The following is a 27,961-nucleotide window of genomic DNA, read 5'->3' on the forward strand; positions in this document are numbered from 1 at the left end:
GTTCATCGCAAAAGAGAAACCCAACACATTTCCTAATTCAAAGGCTTTTTGACAAACCGTACCTAAAAAATTACAAAAAGGGTATAAAAAGATAAAATCCTGGTTCACGTACATGCTCGCTAGTTGGTCTTTGTCTTTGCAACCTTTTTCCTGGGTTTCTTGGGGAATGAGTTCTTCATTCCAAGGAAGAATACCAATGCCCCAAATAGAGCCAAGTTCTGGAAATTTATACAAATATCAAACAGTTAACGACGGGGCAGATATAGCCAATCAAAGACCAGAGAGGAAAAAATAATTGTGAATAAACAGAGACTACCTGAACAAATTCAGAAAAAACAGGCAAGAATTCGGGCTTCATAAAGTCATAGTTGTAGAAATCATGAAGAATGGGTGTTACAATCGCCAGATAGATAAGCTGCAATATCAAAGTTTGTCATCAGATAAATATTGATAAAAAATCTATAGTTGTTAGATTTCTATATGGCCATATGAACTGCATTCTGATATTAAAAACACAAACTATCATTGCCAGAAACAACCATCTTTTTCCTCATCTCTTTCACAATATGTTCAGAGCAAATCAGTCATACAAATTAGCACAGCTGCACACACACAGACAGTTCATTCAATTTGATTTTATAAAGAAAGTGCAGATACTCCCAGGAAAAAAAAATCCCAGCTAGGACAGGAAAAATATGAATGCAAGTAAAAACCTGGAAGCAACCTAAAAGCAATAACTGGGACAGACATCAGAAATTATGTCCAAGCAAAAAAGGAAACAATAAATCTTGCTCAATGAGCAAAAATAAATAAGAACAAAAAAACTATACCAGAAGCCATGCACCAAAAGAGCTACCAAAGATGAAGAGAATGCCACCAATTCCTTTTAAAGCAATAGCTGCAGCAACCAGATGTTTAATCTGCAACATATGGAAAAGGAACTCAGTTTCCAAATACAGACATCAGTGATCACATATACGCCTTTGCAGAACACATTTCACCTCAATTTGTAGAAGTTGAACTCCAAGAGATTTTGTGAGATGAAGTTTAAATAAGTTGTATTTCGGTTCAAATTGCTCGACTGAAGGTCCACCATCAGTGCCAAAATCATTCAGCCTGAAATAGTCATTGCACTCAGTATTTATAGACAGGCATATAAAATTTGAAAGAAGCATTGTATTCATAGAAGTGTCTTGATGATTTTGTTCCTTCCTCTTTTATTCTCCAATACCAATACAATAGATATGTTACATAACATGATCAAAGATACAAACTCCAACCAAACAGATATAATAAAAGAGAATAATGAACTGGTTCCCTAAAAATGATTACAGTGTTCCAACACTGTGGCAGACACCAATATTTTGTAAGGGAAACAAAAGACTAACTTACTCAAGAAATGAACTACTTCTAGCAGTAATAATTAATACCAAAGCTAAGACTTTGAAATCTATAGAAAGTGTTGTATTAAACATCCAATTCCATCATACGCGAATACTTTCATGCTCCAATTTCCTGTCTACCTATTTATCACAAGTTTTATGGTAAAGACTTAAACAATAATGTTTGACCGATCCAATTAAAAAATATCAAACTCACAGAACTCTGGATATATGCAATGGATTTTGTTAATCAACCAAGCCAGTTGAATAACCTCATTTGACAACAAAACACAGGCAAATCATCTCTCTAGTTATCATTTCACCAGCAACATGACTGAAACAATTTCTTACCCTTCAGCAAAAAAGTACAAGTTCTACCACCTTGTTTGATCCCAAAACTGTTGGCCAAAGATGCGCATTACAGCCATTCAACCAACAAGCACTATCCAATTAGAAAGCTTTCAGACTTAACATTTGAGGAATTGACCTTATAAAGTTCCTGCTACATTTGTTTTGGCATAAGCAACCTATTTTTGGCCATTAAATATTTAATTTAAAGTAAGGTGTTGGACACAATTAAACTCTCGCACAGCAGGCCAATCAATAGATGTCAAGGAACACTTGCAAGTCATGGTTTCAAGTAAAAGAAACACTGCCGAGTAATCATTTCAACAATTTTAGTTTTTGCACAATTCACTATAAAACATACATATGCTCTACGCTTGATTTTTTGACCATTTCACAAACAAATCCCATTATTTATATAATAACTAACTGTAAGATAAATAGGATATTGCAATAGTTAAATCGTTTAAAAGATATCAATGATCTTCTTGAGTTTTCAGAACAACTCTTTTTTCTTGAAAAAGATAAGAATTAGAATAATCACAGGAGAATAAAGTAATGCACAGAGATGATGAGGTGCCATCACAAGAAAAAACAGGAACAAAGCCATAATTGGCTACAATAGCTCCCAATCCAATTTGAATCCTGACTCAACCATTTATGATGACCCATTTCGAAGAGAACGGGCTTGAGTTCGTCAAAATCAGAGTTGAAATGCAAATGGTAATTTCGGGAAAGATCCGGGGACAGTCACAAGCTGAGGGTCATAGTCGTCCAAACCTGGTTGACTGGCTCAGTCAACTACCTAGGGGATATGAATGTCATTACCCTTTAGCTAAAATATCTTTTTGGGGTTTTTAAGAATAGTTTTTGGACCTAGTTCTACTAACTAGATTGAGATCTAGTTAGTGAAACTAGATCCCAACCAAAAACCAACTAATTAAAATTCAATTGGACCTGGATTGGATCCAATCCAGATCCAAAGCCCATCTCATAAAACAGCCCACGGTTTTGCATGTTTGGATCCTTGGAGGATTCAATCAGTTTGCCAAAAAATCCTTCTATTTCTGCATCAAAATAAACCACCTGGATAACGAGAATCACCACTTTGAAATACCAAACCATTTATTTCCCCTTTTATTCAGAAGGACAGCTCAAAATTCAAATACACAAAACATGCTTCTCAACCAAGAGTTCCAACTTCATTAAAAGCTTGCAAAAATTTTAAATTGTAATATAAAAAGACTAAGATAAAAAATTTGTGATCACAATAGTGAACGTGTGCCAAAAGACTTGTGCAGTATTCCCCAAAAGAGGGAGAGAGTATGCAACTTTCCTTCCATGAAATCACCACCTACAAACGATCAGGCCACAAAGGATGCATGCAATGTGGACAACCCCCATCCATTAACATTAGAGCCCAGCTTGTACTAGAGGGCATATAGTTCTGTAACCCATCCTGGCCTGATTACCAAAACCACAATAACTTCCTCGAATTTGCCCTTCTTATTAATCCTAACGCTCACTCAATTTTGAAGCCATTAACAGCTAAAAGTCCAATATTATTAAAAAAAGAGATCTGAAAAGTTAGCAACTGTTTTTTAGGGGTGTCAATGGGCCGGTCCCCCAAAATGGGTGGGTCCAAACCATAGTGACAGATATCGCCCATATTTTGAAAATATTGTGATATTAAAGCTGTAAAATGGAAAATTAACACCAGCAGATGTTAATTTTTCAAGTGTTAGTGTAGGGGGATTTTGGGATTTTAGAACAAAAGGATATGTATGTCGTTAGTGATTTTTTAAAAGGATACTTTTGGTATCAGATTTTTAACTCTTTCCCTTAGGGTTTTAAATCTTTTAATGTAAGGGGGTGTCTTTGACCTTGACCCTCGATGATTGATACTCTCGGTGGCTGCCTTGCGAGTTGCAACGGGGAAAGAAAGAAGGAAGGGAAGGAAGAAAAGAAGGAAAGAAAGAAAGAAAGAGGAAAGGAAGGAAGAAAAGAAGAAAGGAAAGAAAGAGGAAGGGAAGGAAAAAAAGAAGGAAAGAAATAAAGGGGAAAGGAAGGAAGAAAAGAAGGAAGGAAAAAAAGAGGAAGGGAAGGAAGGGGGGTCTCGGTGGCTGTCCTGCGACAGGGAAGAAAGAAGGAAGGAAAGAAAGAGGAAGGGAATGAAGAAAAGAAAGAAGTCAGTGTCTTGGTGCCCATCCTGTCACAGGGGAAGAAAGAAGGAAGAGAAGGAAGGAAGAGAAGCACCACCATCACACAAGAAGATGCTTCACCTTCATAGGATTTTTAGAGCTTCTTCGAGGTAGGTATTCTTACGCGAATTTACCAAGACTTATATGACTTTAATGAAATGGTGGTCTTCAACAAATGCACAAATAACTCACAAACAAGTGTCTATTGGAGACACTACAAGCATGACCCTTGAAAGGGTATAAAAGGAAGAACACTTGAAAAATAAATAATACTTTATTCATGAACAAAATGCTTAAGAAGCATGGTTTTTTACATTGAAGGGGTTCACCCCTATATATACAAAAAAGTGGGAGAGAGGAGAGCTCATTTTGAGCTCTCCAAAAGAGACGTTGGATTCCAACGTCTCTTAATATAGCTGTTGGACTACAGTCCAACAGATAGCTGTTGGATTGTAGTCCAACAACATTTATTATAGCTGTTGGACTACAGTCCAACAGCTATTTGCACAGTCAAGTTCCAACAGGAACTTGACTGGATCAAATATCTAGTTTCTATTGAACTAGATGCTAAAAAAGAAAATAAAGAAAAATAATAAAAGAAAATAATAAAAGAAAATATAATAATATAATATATATATATATATATTACAGATTACATTTTAACACTCCCCCTCAAACTTACGGTACAATGAGCGAAAGTTTGTCTAAGAGGAAGTGAAATCTGGGAGCAGCGAGAGGCTTGGTGAAGAAGTCTGCTAATTGATATTCTGATGTAACATATGGCAGATCAATGGTTCCTTGTAAGTATTCCTCTCTGACATAGTGACAGTCCATCTCAATGTGTTTGGTGCGCTCATGGAATGTCTGGTTGCTTGCAATGTAGATCGCACTTTTGTTGTCACAGCACATCTTTGAAGCTTGCGTTGCTTTAGCTCCCATATCCGCTAGCAATCGTCTGAGCCAAACAACCTCCATAGTGGTAGTTGTCATGGCTCTGTATTCAGCTTCGGTGGAGGAAAGAGAGACTTTCTGCTGCTTCTTGCACCTCCACGAAATTAAGGTTTCACCTAGGAACACACAAAAACCAGTAGTTGAGTGTCTATTATTGGGATCACCTCCCCAGTCAGCATCAGTATATGCAATTAAATTTAATGAAGATGAAGCAGACAAGAAGAGTCCTCGTGAAAGAGAGGATTTTAAGTATCTAATAATACGCAAAATCGCTCCCATGTGCACGGAGGTGGGAGCATGCTGAAACTGACTGACTGTATGAACCGCATGAGTTATATCTGGCCTAGTAATGGAAAGATAAGAAAGAGCTCCAACAAGTTGTCTATAAAGAGTAGGATCATCAAGAAGTTCTCCATCATCAATTTTCATTTTAACATTGACAACTTCTGGAGTGTCTACTTTCTTATCATCTGTAATTCCAGACCTGAAAACGATATCAAGAGCAAATTTAGATTGAGATATCAAATACCCCCGAGGGGAATAAGCAACTTCAATGCCTAAAAAATATCTTAATAAACCTAAGTCAGTCATTTCAAAGTGAGTTTTAAGAAGAGATTTGATATTTGCAACTCCCTGTTTGTCGCCTCCGGTGATGATCATATCGTCCACATAGAGAAGAAGAATAATGATGCCTGCATCAGATTTCTTAACAAACAAAACAGTGTCAGTTAAACAAGGTTGAAAACCAATATCAAGCATAACATGACTAAATCGGTCATACCAGGCTTTTGGAGCCTGTTTAAGACCATAAAGAGCTTTTTCTAGACGAAGAGCTTTACCCTTAGGGATACTAATACCAGGTGGGGCTTCCATGTATACTTCTTCAACGAGATTCTCATTCAGGAAAGCATTTTTGACATCTAATTGAAAGATAGGTCATGTTCTAATGGAGGCCAAGGCTATTAAAGTTCTAACAGTGGTCATACGGGCCACAGGAGCAAATGTTTCTTCATAATCGATGCCATACTCTTGGGCATATCCTTTTGCTACTAAACGGGCCTTATATCTTTCCAGGGTCCCATCACTTTTGGTTTTGACTTTGTATACCCACCTACAACCTATAGGTTTCTTACCCGGAGGAATATCTTGTATCGTCCAAGTATTGGCCTTTTCTAGTGCATCCAATTCTATTTTCATGGCTTCTATCCATTCTATATGATTTTTTGCTTGAGAATAGGATGATGGTTCAACATATGATTGTATTAATGTAATGGCGGCCCTATACGTGGGTGAAAAAAATTCATAAGACACAAATTTTTCTGGAGGTTTAGAGATTCTAGACATTCTTCTAGGTGAGACTTCAGAGTACTTTTGTAATGCACATGGAAGATTTTGCTCTCTACGTCTTGAATATTGTAGACTAACATCCCTATGGATTTGCTCTTCATTATCATCATTTTCAACAGCCCCTATGGATTTGCTCTTCATTATCATCATTTTCAACAGCAATAGGACTTTGATCATTGTCAAGGTCACATCCAACATCACATTCATTGGATTTTGAAATTGGATCAATTAAAAACGAGTATTCAGTGACATCCTTGGATTTTTCAAATTCAAAGAAGCTTTCTTTTTCCAAAAAAGGTACATTTCTTGACACATATAATTTGTCATTTTGAAAATCGAAACACCTGTAGCCTTTTTTATTATCAGCATATCCTAAAAAGCCACATGGGATTGCACGAGGAGAGAGTTTGTCATTTCTGTTGGTGAAAACAAAACATTTGCATCCAAAGACTCTTAATCTAGAATAATCTGGAGTTAAGTTAACAAGCTTTTCTATTGGAGTTGTATTCTTTAATGAGGAAGATGGCATCCTATTAATGAGGTAGGTGGCAGTTAGGACCGCTTCAGCCCAAAAACTTTTTGAAACTTGATTTGCAATTAGCAATGTCCTAGTAGTTTCTATAATGTGCCGATGTTTGCGTTCGGCTAGGCCATTCTGTTGTGGAGTGTGTGGACATGATCTTTGATGTGTAATACCATGTAAATTGAGATAGTCTTTGAATTCGTTGGACATAAATTCTCCCCCTGAATCAGTGCGAAAAATAGAAATATCATTTTGAAACTTATTTTTAACCATTTTATGAAATATTTGGAAGTTAGCAAAGACATCAGATTTATGTTTAAGAAAATAAATCCAAGTATGTCTAGAAAAGTCATCAACAAAAATGACATAATATGTATAACCACTTTTGGAAATTACTGGTGCGGGGCCCCAAACATCCGAATGTATTAACTCAAGTGGTCGTGAGGAAACAAAAGTTCTACTAAGAAATGGTAACCTTTTCATTTTGCCAAGAATGCAGTCTTTACAAGAAAAATTTTCAGAATTACAAAATTTTTCCAAACTTGGAAAATATTGAATTTTAGACATATGAGGATGGCCAAGCCTTTTGTGTCATAAATCCAATTCTAATTTCTGAATATTATAACAAAATGCATTCTTGGGTAATTCCAAAAAGTCCATGTAATAAAGTCCTCCTTCTCTATGGCCTTCCCCAATCAGCTTCCCTGACTGGCGATCCTGTACCCAACAACCATGAGAAGAGAAGGAGATATTACATCCATAATCAGATATTTGCGAGACAGATAAGAGATTCAAATTAAGTTTAGGGATATATCTAACTTCTGGGATAAAAAATCTTTTGGATTTTTGAAGATTTTCAAAACATCCTATTCCTTTTACTTCGAGAGATGTGCCATCGGCTGTAAAAACCTTTGACACACTTGAGTTATTTTTAAGACATTCGGATAGACTATTAACATTTGGGGTCATATGAAAAGAAGCACCAGAATCTAAAAGCCAAGGAAAGTTACCTGGACCGGAGAAAGATGCAACTGCCGCTCCAGTTGAGGCTTCGGTTGAGGATACCCCTTTGAGAAGAGGTTGAAGGATTTCCATCAGTTGAGCCATAGACACAGGTGCATCTTGATCTTTTGACTCAGATTCAACAGATGCAACTCTTTTTTCTTCTCTTCTTTTTAACTTTGGACATTGAGGCCTATAGTGCCCCGGTTCATGACAATGATGACAAATAACTTTTCTTTTATCAAAGTCGCTGTTTTGCCTTCCAAAATGAGGCGGCTTGTAAGTACGAGTATGATTCCCCGGTCTAGATACAGCTAAAACGGAGTCATCATCAACTTTTGGAGTACTTTTTCTAAGTCTATTTTCCTCCATAGTGAGCTCTTCTATAGTATCAACAATAGAAGGAATTTTTCCACAATGTAAAAGGGCCGATTTGGTGGATTCAAACTCCGGCCTTAGACCATTCACAAATTGATAGAAATGTTCCATATCAAGTTGCTTTTGGCGAAGCTCGATGTCTTCGGCACAATGCCATTTGGGCTCAAGAAGAGCCAACTCTTCCCAAAGTTCGGACAACTCATTATAATATTCTCGAATAGTTTTATCTTTTTGAGTCATTGTCCGAACTTTATCTTGTAAATTGCATACATGTGCAATATCTTTAAGGGAATACATGTTTTTGAGGTATTCCCAAGCCTTATCGGCATGCTCAAACTTAGCTAGACTAGAGCATTTTTTAATGTCTATGCTATTGATGAGCCATGACATAATTTTTGCATGCCCTATCCTCCATTCTTTCCATTTCTTTTCATAAGTGGCTAACGCCTTACTCTTCTCTTCTTCCGTTAGAGGAACCTCTTTATCACCCTCTTTCTTGGTAAGAGATAGTTTAGGTTCCAAATCGGAACCATCCACTATACCCCATAAACCTTTTCCCCAAATGTGGTGTTTCATAATCGAAGCCCACATTACATAGTTAGTATCATTTAGCTTCATAGGAATGATGGTGATCTTATCATTGTCATCCATCTTTTACAAGGGTAAGAGAGGAATAAATAAGAGTAGAGAGAGAAAAATAAAAAGAAAAGAAAAAGAGTAGACAAAAGAATAAGAGATGATACAAAACCAATTTTTTTTTAGCACAAGTTCGCCTTTCTTTAAACAAATCTTCTTAAGCCAAGAACAAGGTGATGAAACACCTTTTGTAAATGTGGCACGGAAATCGAGGCAGAAGCACTTCAAGATCTAAGGATTTCGTAGCTCTGATACCATGTAATGAAATGGTGGTCTTCAACAAATGCACAAATAACTCACAAACAAGTGTCTATTGGAGACACTACAAGCATGACCCTTGAAAGGGTATAAAAGGAAGAACACTTGAAAAATAAATAATACTTTATTCATGAACAAAATGCTTAAGAAGCATGGTTTTTTACATTGAAGGGGTTCACCCCTATATATACAAAAAAGTGGGAGAGAGGAGAGCTCATTTTGAGCTCTCCAAAAGAGACTTGGATTCCAACGTCTCTTAATATAGCTGTTGGACTACAGTCCAACAGCATTTATTATTATAGCTGTTGGATTGTAGTCCAACAACATTTATTATAGCTGTTGGACTACAGTCCAACAGCTATTTGCACAATCAAGTTCCAACAGGAACTTGACTGGATCAAATATCTAGTTTCTATTGAACTAGATGCTAAAAAAGAAAATAAAGAAAAATAATAAAAGAAAATAATAAAAGAAAATATAATAATATAATATATATATATATATATTACAGATTACATTTTAACAGTTGATGCATATATTTTGCTCATAGATTATACGTAACTAGGGTGAAGCTGATTCAGTTTGACAAATTTGAGAGAAAACACATTTTTGAAAGTATTAGTTGAATCAGCAAGATACAGGAGTCGACACTTGCAACCAAGGGTCGACCCCTATAGCTTTTATGAACCTCAAGGCTGACTCGAGGGTCGGCCCTTGCTATGAAGAGTTGACTCTCGGGTAGGCTAAAACCTTGGCAGGTTGACCCATGCCCCTTGGAGGGTCAACCCTAGCTTTTGAGATTCTGGTCTGACCCAAGGGGTCGACCCTTGCTACTCTTTATGCCCTATTTCAGAACTTAACAGTAAGGGTCGAAACCTGCTACTCTTTATGCCCTATTTCAGACTCTACCAGTAAGGGTCGACCATTTCTCTGAAGGGTCAACCTCTGTTGTTCTTTATGCCCTATTTCAAACCCTAAGAGTAAGGGTCGACCCTTTTTCTGAATGGTCAACCCCTGCTACTCTTTATGCCCCATTTCAGACCCTAAGAGTAAGGGTTGACCCTTTCTCTAAAGGTTCAACTTGCTACTCTTTATGCCCTATTTTAGACCCTAATAGTAGGGGTCGACCCTTTCTCTGAAGGGTCGACCCCTGCTGCTCTTTATGCCTTATTTCAGACCCTAACAGTAAGGGTCGACCCTTTCTCTGAACGGTCGACCCCAACTGCTCTTTATATGCCCTATTTCAGGCCCTAAAAATAAGGGTCGACCCATGCTACTCTTTATGCCCCATTTCAGACCCTAGCAGTAAGGGTCGACCCTTTCTCTGAAGCGTCGACCCCTGCTGCTCCTTATGCCCTATTTCAGACCTCATAGTTAGGGTCGATCCTTTCTCTGAAGGGTCAGCCTTTGATGCTCTTTATACCTTATTTCAGATCTTAATAGTAAGGGTCAACCCTTTATCTGAAGGGTCGACCCCTACTGCTTTTTATGCCCTATTTCAAACCCAAACAGTAAGGGTCGACCCCTGCTGCACTTTATGTCATATTTCAAACGGGTCGACCCTTTCTCTGAAAGGACGACCCCTACTACTCTTTATGCCTTATTTCAGACCTTAACAGTGAGGGTGCTGCTCTTTATGCCCTATTTTAGAACCTAACAGTAAGGGTCGACCCTTGCTGCTCTTTATGCCCTATTTCAGACCCTAACAATAAGGGTTGACCCTTTCTCTGCAGGGTTGACCCCCTGCCGCTCTTTATGCCTTATTTTAGACCCTAACAGTAACGGTCGACCCTTTCTCTGAACGGTTAACCCCAGCTGCTCTTTATGCCCTATTTTAGACCCTAACAATAAGGGTCAACCATTTCTCTGAAGGGTCAACCCTTGCTGCTCTTTATGCCCTATTTTAGACCCTAACAGTAAGGGTCGACCCTTTCTCTGAAGCATCGACCCATGCGGCTCTTTATATCAGATTCATTCACAGGAAATAAGGAGAGAGAGAGAGAGTGAAAGAGAGAGAGAAATTCACAATGGCTGGGGCAGCACTGCAATACACGACCTCCAAAACCCTAAGCATTATAAAGTAAAAACATATACATACTACAAGAATGCCATTAATGAGATCCTATTTAACATGTGTTTTATATAATGTGTATGGATCTGGATCCAGATCCATACGCACATGCAAACTGTATTCTAACACCCTCCCTCAAGTTGTACGTGATTTTGGAGCATGTACAACTTGCTCTTCAATAGCCAAAATTGGCGTCCTGTTAATCCCTTGGTAAACAGGTCTGCCACTTGATCTTCTGTTCGAACATGACGTAGTTCTATCTCCTTCATCTCGACTTTCTGCCGTATGAAATGTTGATCAATCTCAATGTGCTTCGTTCTGCTATGCTGGATAGGATTACATGCAATGTTTATTGCGCTTTGATTGTCACATAAAAGAAATGATCGAATAATTGTCTCCCCAAGATCACTCAATAAGTGTCTAATCCATGTGGCTTCTGCCGTGCATGCAGCCATCGATCTGTATTCAGCCTCTGTACTCGATCGTGCCACTGCCTTTTATTTTCTGCTGCTCCAGGACACTAAATTGTGCCCAATATAAACACAATATCCAGAGACAGATCGTCTCTCATCTGGATCTCCTGCCCAATCTGCGTCTGTATAAGTGATAAGTGCATGTCCTCTATGCATATTATCGTTCTTGCGATAAACAAGTCTGTCTCCTATAATGCGCTTCACAGCTTCCATATGACCCTCTGTTGGAGCATGCATAAACTGGGATACCTGATTGACAACATAAACTATATCAGGTTTGGTAAAGGTCAAGTGTTGTAACATCCCCACGAGACTTCTATACGTTGTAGGGTTGACACAAAGATGACCATCTTCAGAGCTCAGCCTTTGATGTAATACACTAGGAGTGCTGACCGGTTTGCAATTCGTCATCCCGGCTCTTTCCAGAAGGTCAAGAGTGTATTTTTGTTGCATGAGTGTCAATGTGTCTTGTTGTCTGTCAACTTCCACACCAAGGAAGTACCGCAACTCCCCTAAATCTTTCATCTTGAAAGTTTTCATTAAAAACTGTTTCACGTCTTGCACATGACTATCTGAGCTCCCAGTGATCACAATGTCATCATATATAAGGAGTATAACAATGTCCGCCTTTTGGTAAATAAAGAGTGAGTGATCCAGAGAGCATCTTCTAAAACCATAACTTTGAATCTGCATAGAGAAACTTTCAAACCAGGAACGGGACGCCTGTTTCAACCCATACAGAGATTTCCTTAGTTTGCACACCCAGGCAATAGGATCCTTCTCGGCATAACCATGTGGTTGCTCCATATACACTTCTTCCTTTAAAGTTTCATGCAAAAATGCATTTTTAACATCCATCTGGCTAAGGCACCAACCTTGATCGACTGCTATGGATATGATGATACGAATAGTACCCATTTTGACTACGGGACTAAAAGTTTCGTCGTAGTCTTCACCATATTGTTGTGTGAATCCTCGAGCAACAAGTCGCGCCTTATATCTGTCAATACTTCCTTCAGGCTTATATTTTATTTTATAAACCCATTTTGAGCCAACTACATTCTTTTCTTCTGGCCGAGGGACTATTTCCCAAGTCTGGCATTCATGAAGAGCTTCTATTTCTTCATTCATAGCTTCAGTCCAATGACGGGATTGAAGAGCTTGATTAAAACAAGTGGGTTCATCCTGTTTTGTGAGCTGAGACATAAACAACTGGAAATCAAGGGAGAAGGTCTCATAACTCACCCATCGTTGAATAGGATGCTTAATGCGTGACGGCCTTTGAGCCGAATCATTGGCGATGCTTTCCTCCACATTCCTCGGCTCTGTATTTTTGTCCCGTCTAGTGTATATCTGTCCAGAGAAACGTTCTACTGGGGGTGGCTCAACTGGAGATAATTCACCATGCATTTGTGAGTCATTCAACTCCCTACTCAAGCCGAAGGAAGGACAATTTGTTTGACATGTTTCTCCTGTATTAGCAAAAAGATCTGCGCTCATCCATGGATCATATACTTCTAATTCTCGAGGTGGCAACACTGCAGAGTCATTGACCTGAAAATTTTGTTCATCAAAAACAACATTTCTGGAGGTCCTAATACGTTTTGTAGTAGGGTCATAGCATCGATAACCTTTGTATTCATCTGCATACCCAACAAATCTGCACTTGACAGCCTTGTCTTGAAACTTATTTGGCAGAGATGAATCAATATGTACATAACATACACAACCAAAAACACGCAGTTCATCGTAAGAGGGATGTTGCATAAATAAAGTATAATAGGGAGATTTCCGATCCAAGAGTGCCATAGGAAGACGATTTATGATATGAACAGATGTGTGAAAAACTTCTGTCCAGATACTAACGGGCACATTGCTATCATGTAGCATGCTCATCGCGCTCTCGACAATATACTTGTGTTTCCTCTCTACAACCCCATTTTGTTGAGGAGTATGAGGGCAAGAAACCTGTCGGCTTATTCCTTTATCTCGAAGAAAGGCAATAAACTCGTTCGACGAATACTCTCCTCCACCATCACATTGTAAATGCACAATATCACAAGCAAACTTTGTTTTGACCATCGAATGGAATTCCCGAAATATTTGAAAAACTTCATGCTTGTGTTTTAAGAAATATATCCAAGTATAACGGGAATAGGAATCAATAAAGACAACATAGTAACGACGGCCAGAAAGAGAAGGAATAGGTGCGGGTCCCCAAACATCAGAACAAATAATCTCAAATGACTTTGAAGCTCTTTTATTTATAATATGAAAAGGAAGAACATGGCTTTTGCAGAGTTCGCATGAAGAACATTTATTATTATTATCAAAAAATGAACTTAAACTAGACTCTGGAAGGAGACCATCAGATACAAGATTTTCAACGAAACCTCGACTACAATGTCCCAAACGACTATGCCAAATATCTGGCTTATTACAATGAGATGAATTAAAAACTTCCAATGAAGGAAAAAATAAAGACTCTGAAGGCGAAGACACTGAAGAATGCTTGGACGACTTCGACTGGAGGACTAGGACTGAGGGCGAAGACATTAGAGGAATCTCCTTGAAGACGTACATGTTTCCTTGTCGCTCCCCCTTAGCGAACGTCTCCTTCGTTCGTAGATCCTTAACATAAACAGAAGAGGGAGTAAATTCGACGAAAGAATTCATATCGTCAACAAGTTTAGCTACAGAAACAATGTTCTTTTTAATATTAGGAGCAAGAAGGACATTTGACAAATGAAGTGAGGACTTTGACATAGGGATATGTGCATTGCCAGTATGACTAATGGAGTGATAAGTTTCATCTCCCGTAACTATACTACCATTTTCAAAATAAGGCAATAAGTGAGATAACTTACCCGCATTACCCGTAACATGTGTGGCGGCACCTAAATCAACATATCATTCGCCTTGTTCATTTTGCTTGATCGTCATCTGTGACAATGATGATAACAAAAGTTGTTGCACATCTGTGGATGGCACTTTTGTGTCCACAACAGTAGTTGATTTATTCTCAATTTTGTTTAGTTTTCCTCTATTTTGTGGATTGAACCAACAATCAGCTTTCACATGTCCTCTTTTGTTACATAAGAAACAAGTGGGCACTCTCCTCTGATTCCCTGTATTAAAAGCCCCTGAAATATTAGGTGTAGGTAAGATACCACGTCCTCCGTGCCCGAAACGTCTACGGCCTCTGCCTCCTTGATACCCTCCATTCCCTCGTCCAAAACCTACAGAAGTGTCCATGGCCAAAACTGAATGAGGACGAGCTGACTCATTTCCTTCTGCCCTTTGCTTCATAATCATCTCATGCTGGAGAAGTTTCACTTGGAGGTCGTCAAAAGTGGGCAAGTGAGGAAGGCAGGATAAAGCTGTGGTAAACATGTCAAAATCAGGACCCAATCCATTGAGAAGTTGTTGAACTTTATCTTTATCTGCAATAGCACTTCCAACAACAGCCAATTGATCAGTAATACTCTTCAAGCGGCCTATGTATTCCATGACGATCATGGAGCCTTTCTTCAAACTTTGAAATTCATTTTTTAAGTACATAACTCGGGCTTCTGATATCTGAGAGTATGTCTGAGACAGATTACTCCACAGATCTGCCGCAGTGCAATCATCTGAAAGAGTAACCAACACTTCTTGAGAGAGTGTTGACGTAATATAAGCAACCAAAGACTGATCTCGCTTCCTCCAAGCTGTATACTCTGGATTCTTAATAGAAATGGTAATTGTGTCACCCTTCTCATCCTTGGTTTCCTGCAAAATAAGCCGTGGTGGCATAGGAACTAAACCACCCAAATGTTCATCGAGATCCTGACTCCGTATAAAAGGAAGGATTTGCTTCTTCTAGGTCAAAAAATTAGAATGAGTAAGTTTTTCAGTAACGAGCTGACTCAAGAAATTGGCAGAGGGACCAGATGACGAAGAGAAATCCATAGCAGTGAAACGATGAATAAACAAACAAGATGAATAGAGGAAAAATACATGTACTACCAAAAGTGTTGCACAAAGAACGCTAAAACAGCAATAAAGGAAAGGAGAAATGGAACCAACACAGGTCTGAAAAACAGTCGTTGATGTTGAAGAAAAGATGGAATCAACACAGACGATGGAATGAAGAAGATAAACAAATGCCAATGAACGAGAATAATAAAAATGGGTAACAGAAAAGAAAAAACCAGGTGAGCACGCTGAAAGGAAAAAGGGAAAAAAAAGGAACCACCTTTCAAAAGATGAGATTTCAGATTCAGAAGATGAGATTTGAGATAAAGAGAAGATGATCACGCTGAAACAGTCCACGCTGGGTGTTGTTCACGCTGAAGAATCACGATCTGGGGTTGTTGTTCACGCTGAAGAATCATGATCTGGGTTGCTGTTCACGCTGGGTTTGTTGTTCACGCTGAAAAATCACGATCTGGGGTTGCTGTTCACGCTGAAGAATCACGATCTGGGGTTGTTGTTCACGCTGAAGAATCACGAATCTGTTGTTCATGCTGGAACTGTTACTGTCCACGCTGGGGTTGCTGTTCACGCTGAAGAATCACGATCTGTCAAGTTTCAGAACTTCTTCACGCACAGGATTAACCTAAGCTCTGATACCATATCAGATTCATTCACAGGAAATAAGGAAAGAGAGAGTGAAAGAGAGAGAGAGAGAGAGAGAAATTCACAATGGCTGGGGCGGCACTGCAATACACGACCTCCAAAACCCTAAGCATTATAAAGTAAAAACATATACATATTACAAGAATGCCATTAATGAGATCCTATTTAACATGTGTTTCATATAATATGTGTATGGATCTGGATCCAGATCCATACGCATATGCAAACTGTATTCTAACACTTTATGCCCTATTTCAGACCTAATAGTGAGGGTCGACCCCTGCTGCTCTTTATGCATTATTTCAGATCTTAATAGTAAGGGTCAACCCTTTCTCTGAAGGGTCGACCCCTACTGCTTTTTATGCCCTATTTCAAACCCAAACAGTAAGGGTCGACCCCTGCTGCACTTTATGTCGTATTTCAGACACTAACAGTAAGGGTCGACCCTTTCTCTGAAAGGACGACCCCTACTGCTCTTTATGCCTTATTTCAGACCCTAATAGTGAGGGTGCTACTCTTTATGCCCTATTTCAAAACCTAACAGTAAGGGTCGACCCTTCTTGATGCTCTTTATGTCCTATTTCAGATCCTAACAGTAGGGGTCAACCCTTTCTCTGAAGGGTTGACCCCTGCTGCTCTTTATGCCCTATTTCAAAACCTAACAGTAAGGGTCGACCCTTCTTGATGCTCTTTATGTCCTATTTCAGATCCTAAGAGTAAGGGTCGACCCTTTCTCTGAAGGGTTGACCCCTGCTGCTCTTTATGCCCTATTTCAAACCCTAAGAGTAAGGGTCGACCCTTTCTCTGAACGGTCAACCCCTACCGCTCTTTATGCCCTATTTCAGACCCTAAGAGTAAGGGTTGACCCTTTCTCTAAAGAGTCAACTTGCTGCTCTTCATGCCCTATTTTAGACCCTAATAGTAGGAGTCGACCATTTCTCTGAAGGGTCGACCCCTACAGCTCCTTATGCCTTATTTCAGACCCTAACAGTAAGGGTCGACCCCAGCTGCTCTTTATTCCCTATTTCAGACCCTAAGAGTAAGGGTCTACCCCTACTACTCTTTATGCCCTATTTCAGACCCTAACAGTAAGGGTCGACCCTTTCTCTGAAGGGTCGACCCCTACATATCTTTATGCCCTATTTCAGACCCTAATAGTGAAGATGAACCCCTATTGCTCTTTATGCCTTATTTTAGACCTTAATAGTAAGGGTCAACCCTTTCTCTGAAGGGTTGACCCTGAAATGAAATGGGGATCTTCGAAACACGAGCTTAGATTAACAAGGGCAAGTGTCAAGAATGACACTAAAGCATAACCCTTAAAAAGGGTATAACTGGAAACAAAATAAAAATAAAAATGTATTCTTTATTGATATGAAAAACCAATTGCTTAAGAAGCATTGGAATAAAATACAAGAGGGGCTGCACCCCTTTATATACAAAGCTGAAAGAGGACTTAAGAGCTGTTGGACAGTCCAACAGCTCTATTGCTAGTCAAGTCTGGACAGGACTTGACTAGCAACAGTCATTCTAGTTCAAACTGACCTAGATGACATAAAGACAAAAAATAAAAATAAAGGAAAAAATTACAGAAAAAGAAAGAAATGAAAAATGTATTTATATATATATATATAATAATATAATATTATTATATATACATATGTGTACAGTTTTACATTTTAATACTCCCCCTCAAACTTACGGTACAATGAGCGAAAGTTTGTCTAAGAGAAAGTGAAATCGGGGAGCAGCGAGAGGCTTTGTAAAGAAGTCTGCTAACTGATATTCTAAAGTGACATATGGCAGATCAATTATCCCGTGTAGATATTCCTCTCTGACGTAATGACAATCCATTTCGATGTGTTTGGTGCGTTCGTGGAATGTTCTGTTACTGACAATGTAGATCGCACTTTTGTTGTCACAACACATTTGTGAAGCCTTTGTTGCTTCAGCTCCCATGTCAGCAAGCAGTCGTCGGAGCCAAACTACTTCCATGGTCGTGGTTGTCATGACTCTGTATTCAGCTTCGGTGGATGAGAGAGATACCTTCTGCTGCTTTTTACACCTCCACGAGATCAATGATTCCCCTAAAAAGACACAAAAACCAGTGGTTGAGTGTCTGTTATTGGGATCACCTCCCCAATCAGCATCAGTATATGCAATTAAATCAAGAGAAGAGGAGAAAGATAAGAAAAGTCCTCGTGAAAGAGAGGACTTGATGTATCTGATAATACGCATGACTGCTCCCATATGAACAGAAGTAGGAGCATTTTGATATTGACTTGCTGTATGAACAGCATGTGTTATATCTGGTCTGGTAATGGATAGATAGGAAAGTGCCCCGATAAGCTGTCTGTAAGGAGTAGGGTCTGCAAGAAGTTCTTCATCATCAATCTTCATTTTAACATTAACAACTTCTGGAGTGTCAACTTTCTTATCATCAGTAATACCAGACCTGAAAACAATATCAAAAGCAAATTTAGTCTGAGATAATAAATATCCTCTAGGAGAATAAGCAACTTCAATGCCTAAAAAATATCTCAACAAGCCCAAATCAGTCATTTCAAAATGAGATTTAAGAAGTGTTTTGATTGTTTCAACTCCTTGTTTATCGCTTCCGGTGATGATCATATCATCCACATAGAGAAGAAGCACAATGATCCCTGCATCAGAATTCTTAATAAACAAAGCAGTGTAAGTTAAACAGAATTGAAAACCAATATCAATCATAACACGACTAAACCTATCATACCAAGCTTTTGGTGCTTGTTTAAGTCCATAAAGAGCTTTTTCTAAGTGAAGGACTTTACCCTTAGGAATACTTAGACCAGGAGGGGGTTCCATGTATACTTCTTCAACTAGCTTTTCATTTAAAAAAGCATTTTTGACATCTATTTGAAAAATAGACCATTTTTTGATAGAAGCTAAGGCAATTAAGGTTCGGACAGTAGTCATACGAGTCACCGGAGCAAAGGTTTCTTCATAATCAATCTCATATTCTTGGGCATAACCTTTGGCTACTAAACGAGCTTTATATCTTTCCAGAGTACCATCACTCTTGGTTTTAATTTTATAAACCCATCGGCATCCTATAGTTTTCTTCCCTAAAGGAAGATCTTGAATATTCCATGTAGAAGCTTTTTCAAGTGCATCTAATTCAGCTTTCATGGCTTCTATCCATTTGATATCATTTTTTGCTTGAAAATATGTGGATGGTTCTTCATATGAGTGAATTAATGCAATAACTGCCCTATATGTGGGTGAGAAAGACTCGTATGATACAAACTTTCCTGGAGGCCTCGAGATTCTGGATGATTGTCTAGTTGGAATGTTAGAATATTTTTCAAGTGCACATGGAGGATTAGACTCTTGTCGCCTGGAATATTGAATACTAGTATCTCTATGAACTTCTTCATTTTCAACATTAAGATCAATAATTCTTTGATCATCATCAAAGTTACAATCAAGGTCATATTCATCAGATGTTGATATTAGATCTAGCAAAAAGGAGTACTCAGTGACGTCTTTTAATTTTCTAAAATCAAAGAAGCTCTCCTTTTCAAGAAAGGAAACATTTTTAGACACATATAGTTTATTATTTTTGAAGTCAAAACATCTATAACCTTTCTGGTTTTCAGCATATCCTAAAAAGGCACAGGGAATCGCACGAGGGGAAAGTTTATCATTTTTGTCAGTAAATATGAAACATTTGCACCCAAATATTCTTAGTCTAGAGTAGTCTAGAGAAATGTTCATAAGTTTTTCAATGGGAGTGATATTTTGTAACGAAGAAGATGGCATCCTATTAATGAGATAGGTGGCAGTTAAGGCAGCTTCTGCCCAAAAGTCTTTTGGGACTTGATTTGCTATTAATAAAGTCTTAGTGGTTTCTATAATATGGCGATGTTTTCGTTCTGCCAGTCCATTTTGTTGAGGTGTATAAGGACAAGATCTTTGATGTGTGATGCCATGCAATTTAAGATAATTTTGAAAATCTGTGGATAAAAACTCTCCCCCTGAATCTGTGCGAAAAATAGTAATATCATTTTGAAACTTGTTTTTAACCATATTATGAAAAGTTTGAAAGTATGAAAGTATGAAAATACTTCAGACTTATGTTTGAGAAAGTACATCAACGTATGTCGGGAGAAATCATCGACAAAAATAACATAGTAAACAAATCCTCCTTTAGAAATTACTGGTGCAGGACCCCAAACATCCGAGTGTATTAATTCAAGTGGTCTTGAAGAGAAAAAGGTTCTGTTCTGAAATGGTAATCTTTTCATTTTGCTGAGAATACAATCTTTACAATCAAATGATTCAGAGTTACAAAATTTCCCTAGATTTGGAAAATGTTGGATTTTGGCTATATGTGGGTAACCAAGTCTCTTATGCCACAGTTCCAACTCTATTTTTTGAATAATATAACAAAAAGCTTTCTTCGGCATTTCCAAAAAATCCATGTAATAGAGTCCTTCTCTATGGCCTTCCCCAATCAGCTTGCCTGACTGGCGATCCTGTACCCAACAACCATGAGAAGAAAAAGAAATATTACACCCATAATCAGAAATTTGAGATACAGATAAAAGATTTAAATTTAATTTGGGAACATGTCTAATTTCTGGAATAAATTTTTTTTTTGTTTTATAAATTTTTTCAAAATTTTCTATTCCTTAAAGACCTTTGGCACACTTGTTTTATTTTTAACACATTTGGATAGACTTTGATTATTTGGGGTCATATGAAAAGATGCACCAGATTCAAGAAGCCAAGAAATTTTACCTAGATCAGAAAAAGATGAGGTTGTTGCGCCGGTTGAAGCTTCAGATGAGGAAGAGGCACCTTTGATGAGAGGCTGAAGAATCTCCATTAGTTGGGCCAGGGAAACTGGTGCATCCTGATCTTTAGGCTCCGATCCAGCAATTGCAGCTCTTTTTTCTCTCAGCTCCTTAAGTTTGGGACATTATGGCCTGTAGTGTCCCGGTTCATGACAGTGATGACAAATAACTTTCTTCTTATCATAGTCACCATTTTGTCGGTTAAAGTGAGGAGGCCTATATGATCGAACATGATTCCCTGGTCTAGACACGGCTAAAACGGAATCATCTTCAATTTTTAAAGAACCTTTCCGGAGACGATTTTCTTCCATTGTTAACTCTTCAATAGTTTCAACAATAGAAGGAATTTTTCCCCGGTGAAGTAGGGCCGATTTAGTGGTTTCAAATTCCGGCCTTAATCCAGTGATAAACTGGTAAAAATGTTCAGCATCGAGTTGTTTCTAACGAAGCTCGATGTCTTCGGCACAATGCCACTTTGGTTCTAAAAGGGAAAGTTCTTCCCAAAGTTCGGACAACCCATTGTAATATTCACGAATAGTTTTGTCTCCTTGTGTCATCATTCGAACTTTTTCTTGGAGGTTGCACACGTGTGCAATATCTTTAAGGGAATACATATTCTTAAGGTATTCCCATGCTTTATTGGCATGATCAAATTTGGCAAGACTTGAGCATTTTTTAATGTCAATGCTATTGATAAGCCATGACATTATCTTCGCATGAGATATTCTCCATTCTTTCCATTTCTTCTCGTATGAGGCAATAGCCTTGATTTTCTCTTCTTCCGACAGAGGGACCTCTTTATCTCCCTCCTTTTTAGTAAGAGATATCTTAGGTTCCGAATCGGAACCATCCACAATCCCCCATAAGCCTTTTCCCCATATATGGTGCTTCATGATTGAAGCTCATGTTACATAGTTCGTATCGCTTAGTTTCATAGGCATGATGGTGACTTTATCATTGTCATCCATCGATTACAAGGAGAGAAAGAATAGGGATAGAAGAGAAATAAGAAGGAAAATGAAAAAGAAAGAAGAAAAAAAACAATACAACAAGATGTGAAATCTTCTCTAATGAAGTGATAAAACACTTCTCTTCAAGTGGCGAACACTTTTGCAAACGGGCACGAAAACCGAGGCAGCTTTTCCTCAAGATTTAGTACTTCCGCGACTCTGATACCATGAAATGAAATGGGGATCTTCGAAACACGAGCTTAGATTAACAAGGGCAAGTGTCAAGAATGACACTAAATCATAACCCTTAAAAAGGGTATAAATGGAAACAAAATAAAAATAAAAATGTATTCTTTATTGATATGAAAAACCAATTGCTTAAGAAGCATTGGAATAAAATACAAGAGGGGCTGCACCCCTTTATATACACAGCTTAAAGAGGACTCAATAGAGCTGTTGGACACAGTCCAACAGCTCTATTAAGAGCTATTGGACTGTGTCAGTCCAAAAGCTCTATTGCTAGTCAAGTCTGGACAGGACTTGACTAGCAACAATCATTCTAGTTCAAACTGAACTAGATGACATAAAGACAAAAAATAAAAATAAAGGAAAAAATTACAGAAAAGAAAGAAATGAAAAATGTATTTATATATATATATAATATTATTATATATACATATGTGTACAGTTTTACATTTTAACAGACCCCTACTGCTCTTTATGCCCTATTTCAAACTCAAACAGTAAGGGTCGACTCGTGCTGCTCTTTATGCCCTATTTCAGACCCTAACAGTAAGGGTCGACCCTTTCTCTGAAAGGACGACAGCTACTGCTCTTTATGCCTTATTTCATACCCTAACAGTAAGGGTCGACCCTTTCTTTAAAGGATCGACCCCTGCTGCTCTTTATGCCCTATTTTAGACCTTAACAGTAAGGGTCGACCCATTATCTGAAGGATCGACCCCTACTGCTCTTTATGCCCTATTTCAAACCCTAACAGTAAGGGTCGACCCTTTCTCTGAAGGGTCGACCCTTTCTCTGAAGGGTCAACCCTGCTACTCTTTATGCCCTATTTCAGACCCTAATAGTAAGGTTTGACCCTTGCTACTCTTTATGCCCTATTTCAGACCCTAATAGTAAGGGTCGACCCCTACTGCTCTTTATGTCTTATTTCAGACCCTAATAGTAGGTCAACCCTTTCTCTGAAGGGCCGACCCCTGCTGCTTTTTATGCTTTGTTTCAGACCCTAACAGTAAGGGTCGACCCATGTTGTTGAAGGGTCAACCCCTGCAAGTTATTTTGATTTATTTTCAACTAAACCCAGCAAGGGTCGACCCCTGCAACAATTTTGTTGGTTTTCAATAAAATCTGGATCATCTGCCACTTGTTTTGCCTACAGATTTGAACCCTGACCCTAGAGTTGACCCTTGTTCTGAAGGGACAACCCCTGTTAACTTTGGTCACAGTTTTCAAGCACGAACCCGTAAGGGTCAACCCTTGGTTCTGAAGGATCGACCCCGAATTGTAATGAATACCAAAGACCCTAAGGGTCGACCCCTACTTGTATAAGTTACAAAAGACCCCTGCATGATAGACAATTGACCTTTGTCACTGGGTCGACTCTTACTAAGTCTAGGACTTGAATACGTGCATATCAACTCTTCTAAAGGAAGAGTTGACCTTTATACCTTGTATATCAACTCTTGTGAATAAGAGTCGACTCTTTTGAGGCAAGAGTCGACCCTTCACTTTTGTGAGTCAACTCTGGAGTTGGATGAGTCCACCCCTAGCATTGAAGAGACAATTTCTTCGACCCTGAATGCAGGTATATGATCCCGGGTAAAGAAGGTATATGCATATTGGGATATGCACAAAATTGTTCATGGCTCACGTGGAGCCTCTGGTTCAAGAAACTGGACCAAGGTCCTGATATCTATAAGGTGTGGCATATGTCTGAGTACTGTAAGGCATGCATGTACTACTGTTGGCTCTGCAACGAGCTTGGAGGTTTTGATGAACGCTTCTGAGGAAAACAACGCACATGTTAACCATGCACACCTAAATAAATAATGGTGCCTTCACCGGTGAGTCGCACGAATGGTTCAAGGCACCAGAGCAATAAACAGATGGTTATGAGATAGACAACCCTCATAATCATTACGTTTGCATGCCCTATCTTAGAGAAGATAGGCGGTACAAACCTCGAGTAGCACATGATAGCAAGGTATCCTCACTAGTCTCCATGCACTCGAGGGTTGGGAGGTCGGGGCTATCAATGTGTCGTAGGTAATAGTGCCCAACTACTACAGTTAATTCAGGATGCATCCTAATTCTTATTGGTCCTCTTCGAGAGTTATCTCTCGGCCACGAGCAACCTGCTTTGAAAGTCAGGGGAAGGCAAACCTTCGGGGAATCTAAAATATATAAAATAATAAACATCCAAAATGTTCTCTCTAGCTGCCATATGTGTCCTCGTTTACCTGAGAAACAGTAACTAAGAGAAAACATGTCTAATTAGACTAACAGATCTGTGTAAATTTTGTGTATACATCTACCAGGCTTTCACCCATTTTTATGGGGCGCAGGTGAGCAGTGGTAGCTACGCAGCGCAGGCCGGGTTGCAAGGCGAAGACGATAGACCAAGACTTCTAGGCTCAGTTCATTTTCATATTTTGGCATCATTTTGTAGATATTTTGATAAACATTGATAAACTCTGAATTGCAAATCTCGTCTTATTCATTTCTGGAATGATATACATGTTTTTGATTAATTTTCATTATTTCCTCATATTTAAATTACTCTGATTTGTTTGCAAAATCGGGTTGGATTCTGAACAGAATCCTCGTTGTTAGATCGGAATCCAAACCCTATGGGGGAGTTGGATTCAAGCCTACGCAGTTCACGTTTCTCCTTTAACCCACCCAAGGATTTGCTAACGTAGGACCAAAATGATTTTTTCGCTGTGTTATAACCTCGTTTTACATTGCCAAAGAAAATTTCAAATTTTTTCTGAATTTTCCAAGTTAAAAATCTCACGGCGTTACATGCATCATGCGAGGACATTCCAAATTCCATCATTTGAAATGGCTCTAATCGAATTCAGTATTATAACATATCCATAGAAATGGAAACCGGAAGGTATATGTCATATGAAACACAGCTTAGAATCGATTGTCCAAGAAAATGAGATGTCCAAAAGGAAACTTCGCAATATAGCAACATTCTGCAGTGCACTTTTGGGTTCAAAAATGCACTTTGTTTCCTTTGAGTGCACAAGAATAGATGGAGTATTTATTCCCAACCAAAGCCTCTAGGCCCTCTACTTATCTGCACAACTTTCTTAAAATATGTAACAGTGCACATGACAGTCAATTTTCACAGGGGATCCAAGTTGTGAGAAGTTTTGCTGCATGGATATGGATTTGGGAAGCTATCTTTCGAGGATTGACTGCAAGAAAAATAAAGGCATCTTTTATGGAAAAATTTTGCCTTCGAGATTGGACCAAGGATACGCCCAAAAAAATCATATAAAAATCAACAAAGAAATATTACCAAATGAGACAATAAAAAACATTAAAAGTAAATTTCTGGGAAGCAAACAAAGACAATAAGACACAAGGATTTGGAATAAAAAATGCAGCTATTTAAAATCATAAAACAAACTAGGTTAAAGTTATGGGATTAAGAAGATGATTGAAGTTAAATACATTGTCTTGGAAATATCTTGGAAGCAAATACCTAGTAGGTATCACAAAGTACTATTTTTCTAAATAACATATTGTCCATATTTTAGGAGAAAAATAAGAATAAAGTGTAGAAAACAGAAATTGAAAAAAAACAGGTTGGGGGAATATATCAAAATAATCACAAGGTATTTCGCTGCAGGATCACATGACCAATTTGATTACAGTGAAAATAATAGGGTCACTGTTTCCAAAATATAGCGACTATAAGTCTATAACCCATACTCGGTACAAAGATATTAATGATGACTTGATGAGAAAATCGACAATAGAAACAAATCTCCTGCACAGAGAAAAAATGAAAAAACAGAGTTCTTCAAAAGAGTACCTCATCGAACAATAAAATTTCTATTTTTACATACATGTCTACCTTCACATTTCTACATGAAAAATACTAAGAAGTGTTCTTTTTTTATAACTTTTTATATTAAATCTATTAAATGCCAAGATTTCCATGAGATTTATAGAAAACTTATTGCATCATCAGTACATGCAATGAATACAACAATAAAACTGCAAGTTTTTCCAAGTTGAAATAAAGCTTAGTTCTTAATTATTGTAAATTTTTCTTTTTCTTAATTCATCTTTTTGGGGCTCTGACTAGTCTGGCCTAGGCCCCGACTAGACCTTTTAGACATCTGCCACCTAGGCGCTGACTAGCATTTTTAACTACATAGAGCTTAGCCCAACCAAATGAGATCAATAGGTTTCAAAGTCACACGTTATACAAACCATGTTGTAAAAGCATTCAGTAAATGTAAAAAATGACCATAAACAACCATGCTACTCACAATGTTTGTGACAATCCACCACATCTGTTTCAACAAAAATCATATCCCTGCTCACAAATACGGCCTCCAAGTTTGAGATACTACACAAAGTAAAAAATTCTACATCCGCACTATCATCCAACTTTTTCCTTACCATCCATTTTTTTCGTAGTTTCAGAAGAAAAGTATGCAAAGGCCATGGAATGTAAAATCGTAAAGTATAAAACACTTCGTGCTTGAGGTCTCTTCCGGCCTGCTTTTATGTCAATTTTCATAAGTTCTTGGTAAAGCATCTATCGAAAAGTTAAATAAAGCCTAACTGCCTATTCAATGGCTATCATATGATATCTACCAAATCATTAGGGCAGCAAACAACATTCACCATCTGCATAGTCTTCTTTCTGGATCACTTTGCCTTCCCTCTACATATACTCTGAGCTCCTTAAATATTGTTTTAAGCACATGGTTTAACCGTTAGACACAACACGTTGCGGTCCTTGAGTATTAACCTGTGAATCTTAATCATCTCTAAACGGTACTTAGCAACCAATACCAGTCAAGTTAACCGTTTAAGACAACGGTCCCAAGAGAGTATATCTCCTACCACAACATCCACCAATCGATCCCAACTTTATAGAAACAATAACAGAGGGACAACACCATAATAACAAATACTTCACCATTAAAAAAGCAGGCAATGACTCCAGAAAGGAGAAATTCGAACTCGTGATACCACTACCAAGCACATGACGCAAGCAAATCAAGAAACTACTAAGCACAACAAAGGAAACGAAATTTATCCCAGACCAAACAGTAAAAACAAGAAAAATCCACAAATTGCACGTTACGAAATAAACAATGAAAATAAAGGCAAAAAATCAGAATAACATGGAGGCAAGAAACTAAAAAACCAGATCTGATCTTTCACAAATGAAACAATGTGCGAGTGTTTTCGCGTGAGAGAGACAGAGAGACAGAGAGAGGCTAACATCTGCCACGCCGAGAGTATGAACATGCACGAGAACAGAACTCTCCCGGAGAAGGAAGCGAACCCCATCGCTTTCCGGCCAGAACGTCAACGAGAGATCCACCGGAAAAAATAAATAAACGATCCTGCCGGAATCTGACCCCGGATTTAGTGATCTACGCCACGCGATCCTACACCGAGTCGCAAAGAATCGAATCCGTACAAACTAGTGCTCCGGCGACTGCTGCCGATTCCCCTCTCTCTTTCTCTCTCTCTCTCTCTCTCGGGAGTGTTTCTGCGAAAGCAAAATGCTCCCCCGAAGAGTGAAGCGTCTCTCTCTCTCTCTCTCTCTCTGTCTCTCGTCTCGTCTCGTCTCGTCGGACCCAGCATTTTATAGGTCCGGTATCTTCTCGGGAGAGGTTTGTCGTTTGAAATTGACGCCATCTCTGCCGTCGATAGGCTAGGGCATCGTGACGCATTCGACGGCCCGCTCGCGCTGTTTTGT

General features: G+C 38.6%; 1 protein-coding gene across 1 annotated transcript; it reads right to left on the minus strand.

Annotated features, from left to right (window-relative positions):
• Positions 1-27,822, minus strand: LOC149821414 (uncharacterized). The gene is made up of 5 exons (XM_089983681.1): positions 27,479-27,822; positions 1,002-1,116; positions 831-920; positions 317-415; positions 1-218 (listed from the first exon to the last, which is right to left on the minus strand). The coding sequence occupies exons 1-5, from the start codon at positions 27,544-27,546 to the stop codon at positions 120-122; spliced, it is 471 nt and encodes a 156-aa protein (XP_089839807.1). The 5' UTR covers positions 27,547-27,822; the 3' UTR covers positions 1-119.
• Positions 27,823-27,961: the final 139 nt, after the last annotated feature.

This window comes from Nuphar pumila, chromosome 12 (genome assembly GCF_984573655.1).
Source record: "Nuphar pumila chromosome 12, dmNupPumi1.hap1.1, whole genome shotgun sequence".
Classification (NCBI taxonomy): Eukaryota; Viridiplantae; Streptophyta; class Magnoliopsida; order Nymphaeales; family Nymphaeaceae; genus Nuphar; species Nuphar pumila.